The following is a 6,714-nucleotide window of genomic DNA, read 5'->3' as shown; positions in this document are numbered from 1 at the left end:
TCGGTCTGCCACGACTTCGCCTTCCCTCTGGGGCCCATGTTAATGCCGTCTTGGGATGTTTGCTTGGATCCATTCTGAGGATGTGGCCGATGAACTTCCAGCGCCGCCGGAAGATTTGCTCACTAATGGTGTTGATGTTAGCTCGATTTCGAATCTCCTCGTTTGATATTTTCATAGGCCAATAGATCTTCATAATCCTGGCAAATCAGTCAGTGCATAAATATTGTACACTGTTGTGGTGGATTTGTGCGAAAATCTCGCCAAACCTGTTTGACATTCAAAAAGACCGGAACGGCCGGTCCGTACGTTCTGACTAATGGCATGACCGTCCTAAGATGGCAGGAAATATAGCAAGCCATCAGTATCTGTGTTTATATAAAGATTTACAATGATTTCCTAGAATAGCAGGTTTCGAAGTGTAAAACTTCTAACTTTTTTAAATTCGTTCTTTTGACCAATGTCACGGTGTTTTAGGTAGTTTTATTTATTTTCGTTAATTAAGAGCTCTAAACTTCAAATTGGCAATGAGAGCAAAAATCTTGTATTGGCTAAATCACGGCCACATAACAAACAAGGATGGTTTTAGAGCATTGTAAATGACACTTTCATACAAATTGAGATAAACTTGAAAAAAGTGGGGCCGACGTTTTTCAAGTTTACCCGAACGCAATCCGTCTTAATCTTCGCGAATTTTGCCCCTCCATGCCCCTTTTTGGCCTTTTTGTGTTTCTTTGAGTTCTTCTACAGTTTTAAGCCGTTATTGTGACATTTCTGTTAATTCTATGACCAGTTGGTCATGATCAGTGCCGAAATTGCCTAAAAATAAGTGACATAGCCCCTTTAAAGAGTATAGTTTAGATACCTTTTGATAATGCCTAGTGATGGTTAGTGATAATATTTATATTAAATTGTAGTAATAGTCCTATTGTAATTGTACGTTTTTAACTGTAGTTTTTAATATTTTTTTTTCAAATGATGTAAATGAAGATCTCTCTAAGGAACCTATTACTTGAAATGAATAAATAAAAAATAACTTTAATTGCTTTTTACTTCAGCACAAGGTGAAATAATACTGCATAGTACCCGTCGTATATATAACAGAAGCAGAGGGTCTCAATGGGGTGGTGGCTTTCACGGTTAACGGTAAACATTTTGGTTGTTTTACGGCTAACGGTTTTTTTTTTTTTCTTCATTACGGTTACCAGAAGTTAAAAATTAATTTCCATTATTGAAAAACAGTTTTGATTCGAGGACCATTCTGGGACGATGAAGTGACCTAGTCTGTTTTATTTAAAATTACTGACCGATTTTTACGGTTAACATATCTTACGGCTAACGGTTAAAACTTTCCAATTTTTACGCCTAAGGGCTAAATGTTTGGCCGTATTACGGCTAACGGTTAACCCAATTGAGACCCTCGAAGCAGTCAACTCTTCCTAAACAGACACCTCTAAATCGACCCTATAAAACGGACATCTGGTGTTGGCCCCTTTTTTGTCGTTTTTCAGTCATTTTACTGTAACCATAGAACTCCCTATAAGATGGAGATCGCGCTTAGGCGACAGCTGGAGTCGATCCCTACGGTGTCTGTTTTAAAAAGAGTTAACTGAATTCATTATTTGCTATGCGCGATATCTGAGCGAGACGTTTCCCCGTGTAACAATCACATGGCCACTTTTTCTGAAAGTGGGAAACACCAAACAAAACTGTTCGTGATCGACAAGGTTTGCTCAGCACAGTTTACTGAGGTTCGTATTTGTAATTGAATTCCGCGAGGTACATGTTTTGTAATCCAATGTCACTGACCACGGCTTTCAGGTTATTTAAAGAGCCTTTGAAAATATTCAGAGAAGATGCCTTGTAAGCTAAGATGCTTTTATGTATTTGGATACAAGTCTTCGCGTTCCACTTCTGTTTTTCATCGTCGTAGCATTCAACAGTGACGATGCAATCTCCCAACCAAAACTCACCCAGAACGTACAATGTTTCATTGACTAAAAACAAGTTGCCTTGTTGACGCCGAGGACGCAGGTGATGAGCACCCGTTAAACATGCCATGAACTGCCATTCATCCGTCAACATGTTATACACTTCACAGGTTTTCAAAGCCGTCCGCTTTAGGTTACCAACTCCTCCAGCAATAAAAATTTTTTTGTTCGCCGCTACACCAAACGCGTTATATCTCGCTTCTTGAATGTCCGCAATCTTCTCCCATTTGTTTTCCACTGTGTCGAATCTTGCAGCTTCTGAAACTGAAACCAAATTGCCTTCCGATAGCATATATCCTCCAATAACATAGATGTACGTATCATAGGCAATTACACAAGACATTGGTCTGCTAACCCAATCCAACGATGAAGAGATTGAATTTGATGCAAAGTTGTATTTATAAAGCTTGCCGGCCAGGGTTTTATACCTTTGGTTAAATTTGGAAATAAAACACATTTCGTCGTTGACAACCACAACCGCCACAGGTGTCTGTTTATTTTCAATTACTGGTAATATTTGGTTTGGATCTCCATTTGCCCACGGGGCTGGATACCATTGATTCATGTCTGGGTCATAACACTGCGATTTATAAATATCTTCGTAAACAATGGCAAATAGCTGACCTCGATATGTAACTAAGTGTTGTATACAAAAACGCCAAGGACGCGCAAAATAATCAGCTTCATCATGCCATGGAATTTTGGGCAAGGAGCACCACTGATCTTTGTCAGGAATATAACAAAAACAGTTTAAAGGTTGTGAAATTGGACAAGCCACGACAACACATGATTCGTGAACCTTCCTTGGCGGATGTGGCCGCGGCACATGACAATCGCTCGACCGATCAACCCACTTCAATGCAGCAGCCACACTGTCACGACAGTTCTCATTCTCATTGACAAGATCGTTGGTCACGACATCACTTACTAAAAAGTCACGCGACATACAAGTCAGTCGAACGTGACGAAAAAGTTCGGCGAATTTGACGCCTCGCTGGCTCTTGTCTTGATTTATCCATTTCAGCAGAATTTTAAAAACGTCTTCCTCTTCGTTTATGACTATGTCGTCGTTTGATATCCATTTTTCAACTTCATGGTTCGACAAAGTCAAAAAGTCTTCTGATTCCGCGAATGTTATAAAGTTTAAAGTGATGAATTTCCGGCAACTGGCGATAAGCTCTTCGCACATGTATTTTTCCGCCATGTTATAATATGAAATACAGTTTGAAAAGGACAACTTTTGCTCAAGAAATTTCTGGGCGACAGACTTTAAACTTTCAAGACACAAATAATCTGCTACTTGGATTAACTCTTCAGCTTTTTCTTGAGTCAAAATCTGAATGTTGCCAGTGAAAATAAACTCCAGAATGTCGGCCATTTGAGACTCGGTTAATATCTCCAGTCGAACAACTCCTTCAATACTCTCCTTCATGTTGCTGTTAAAAAGATTCTCAAAGAAAGGACTTGCTTCTGAAAGAACATGCATGTAGGCCTTGAACTCTTTTCCATTTTCCGCCACCAAAGTTACCTCTCGATCTTCGTCTTCTTGTCTATGCATGCTGATGAATTTGTATCAGAAAGCCGGTGCAGCCTCTCCCTGCTCTATAATTTCACTCGACGTACTCCCCCAAATTGAGACCTTGTAGAAAACGGTGTTACCAAGGACTGTAAATAACAACCTCTTTTAGTGTTACGTTCGTAGCTTTCTTTCTTCATTCATCTTTCGACGTCGTCGTTCGACGTGCTGTTTGGAATGATCCAATCAAAACCGATACATACCGTTGTTGGTTTCATGCAAATATGCACACAAGGTCAGAGGGACATGCTAGTGGGCTCTGATTGGCGGATTTCGATCTCTGTCGTTTGTTTTAGCACGTCGAAAGATGGATGTAGATAGAAAGCCGCTATGCACGTAACACTGAAAGTGAGTGTAATTTCAGTTATTTGTACAGAATCTTATCGAATAACTCCAGTTTCTCTTGTTTCGTGCCTTATTCCACAAGACAACTGAAAAATTTCCGCAATCATGAAGATTCTAGCGAAAGTTGTATCAAAACAGCCGGAAGTATTAAAACAGTGACCGAGATGATATTGGCCAAGTTCACTTTTCGCGTGTTTATGGCCCAAAACGAAGTTGAGGTCCATAAACACGCAAACAAAGAACGAGGCCAATATCCAATAAGTGTAATTTTATGAGAAGTTTCAGATTTCATAGTTTTTATTTTTTATTGTAAATATTGTAAATAATAATCTTTTATATATTTTAATAACTCTTTGTAAATTTAGTTTATTTGGAAGACGAAGAGCCACTCTGTGGAAGCTCTTCCAATAAAGCCGTTATTATTATTATTATTATTATTATTATTATTATTATTATTATTATTATTATTATTATTATTATTATTATTATTATCCCGTCATCTTGACCGAAAAAGCTTGGTCAATAAAGGATTTATGACCCGAAGAACGCCACTGTAAACCTTGAAGCAAAATCGATGGCCCGTACTAAAAATAGGGCCCTAATGGGTCCGTGTGTTCTGCTGGTATAACGTATCAACGTTGATAACTGTCTTCGGTTTTTCGGCTTCGTCACGCAAGTTATTATGACATTTGAAACCTTTAAAAGTCGTAACCAACATGCCAGCTACCGCTGCGTACGTCACAAACCACAAACCACAATAAGGTCTGTTTCAGCGCGTATAAATAGCAAACGTGCAAACTGAAAACAATCCAAAATATTTTTTTCTTAGTAAATAATAAAGATGGTACATTTTCAAGCTCGGTGTTAAATAGTGAAGAAATTATTCAACATGACACGAGTGTGGGACAAAGAAAAAATCTGAGTCCCCGACGGAAATCGAACCCATGGCCTCCAAGATACCGGTTGGGCGCTCTAACCAACTGAGCTACGAGAGACTCGTTGTGAGCTGGGCCATTTACTAGGTTGATATGTGACACGCTTCCTGCATACTGCTAGGATCAGCAATGTCGAAATCATCAAATGTGTAGTAAATAATAAAGGACGCGTGTCACATATCAACCTAGTAAATGGCCCAGCTCACAACGAGTCTCTCGTAGCTCAGTTCGTTAGAGCGCCCAACCGGTATCTGGGAGGCCATGGGTTCGATTCCCGTCGGGGACTCAGATTTTTTCTTTGTCCCATGCTCGTGTCATGTTGAATAATTTCTTCACTATTTTTTTCTTGTCGATAGCTCGTTATGCTTTCACTCGGACGTATACAGGATGGGATCTTTTATTATTTTTTATTTCACGTTAGCTAACGGGCGGTGAGGGTTTATTTTTTTCCTCCACGGAAAAAAGGCTGATTGCGTATTCGTCGTCGTTAGCAACCGCTGTGTGCGTCACGAGCCACAACTCTGAAAGCACACACGTACAAATCTAGCGGGATATAGAGCTCTTAGCAGGAGCCTGGGCTCCCCATTGTTACACTCTATTGTTACGAATTGTCTATTTAAACACACTTTTTTATATCAGAAACCAAGAAATTTTTTCATTTTAGTTTATTTTTATCACATAGACTAGTTCATCGTTAAGTTATCAAATTTAAATGATAGAAATTCCTTTTTACTTAGTCTATAAAAAAGAAAGTGTCTGCTGTCTATCAGGGTCGTAACGAGGTATATGGGATCAGGGATCAAAGGCCTGAAAAGGGGTGGGATCAAGGATCACAGCCCCGGGATCTGGGATCACAACCAGTGGGATCGGGATCAGCAGTGTTTTTCATGGAATCAGGGATCAGGCTGTCCTAGATAACAATAACAATCACAAATTGCACATTTACCGGGATTTTTCATGCTTAGTTGCTATTTATAGACTTTATGCTTTATTTCATAAAGTATTTCATGACCGGGCAGTACTGGCTAGTCACGCAATCGTTGATAACTTTGTGGGTTTAAATTTTGTCTTACTCACGCTGCGTGCCATATGATCACGTTGGCCCATTGCTCTGATTGCTGGATGTTGACCATTCGACTCAGCAGCTCAGTGTTGTTTGGACAAATTTCGTTGATTTTCGATTCGATCCATGGGGAAAAAGAAAAAGAAGGGCGATAATTCATTAAGAAGGTAAAGTGATGTTTGATTTAAAGTCTTTGTCGTCCTCGTGCTTGTTAAAATCTGCACTATTTTTGACAAATTGAAATTCATGACCCAGAAACATCCCAGATCACGTTTCTGGTCACCTAAACTGTACGAAGGAAGCTCGCTAATGCGCTCATCGAGCAGGTAAGTACAATTCCCGATGTGTTTTTACAATGAATTTGTATATACTTGTATATAATAGAACAGTGAATAGCGCTTTTGGCGCGCGCTGATAGCTGCTTGGAGGTGAATATTTATGTCAAATATCCATTGGCGGCTAAGCCTACCACAATCCGTGACGGCCGTCCAATAACACGTCCTGAAACTCTCGGGTGGCATTTGATAGTACCAGGAGTTTTGCAAAGATCCTTCAAAACAATTTAGTAATACCAGGAGCCCATGGGCTCCTGGTAATACGGTATCCTTTATTATTGTTTTTTTTTTCAAAGAATAGAATTACTACTCGTGTCCACAGCAAATCCCAAGATATTTTATAGAGGTCCATAGAGAATGTCCTATGTTTGACATGTTTTCTCGGCTTATCTTCATTATTACACATGTTGCGCAGGTCTCAGCACAGGCAGCTCAATCGTTGTAGGCGACTATAACACATTGTTTCTAGAGT

At 39.6% G+C, this 6,714-nt stretch overlaps 1 protein-coding gene across 1 annotated transcript; it reads right to left on the bottom strand.

The window, feature by feature from the left end:
- Positions 1-1,740: 1,740 nt before the first annotated feature.
- On the bottom strand, positions 1,741-3,546 carry LOC144629592 (kelch-like protein 25). Its single transcript, XM_078487831.1, has one exon. It carries the CDS (start codon positions 3,544-3,546, stop codon positions 1,741-1,743), a length of 1,806 nt encoding a protein of 601 aa, XP_078343957.1.
- Between the last annotated feature and the right edge of the window lie 3,168 nt (positions 3,547-6,714).

The sequence above is a fragment of the Oculina patagonica genome, chromosome 11 (genome assembly GCF_052425735.1).
Source record: "Oculina patagonica isolate OP01 chromosome 11, crgOcupat, whole genome shotgun sequence".
In the NCBI taxonomy this organism is placed as follows: Eukaryota; Metazoa; Cnidaria; class Anthozoa; order Scleractinia; family Oculinidae; genus Oculina; species Oculina patagonica.
Note: the sequence above shows the minus strand (reverse complement) of the source record. Positions and strands in the feature narration are given on the sequence as shown.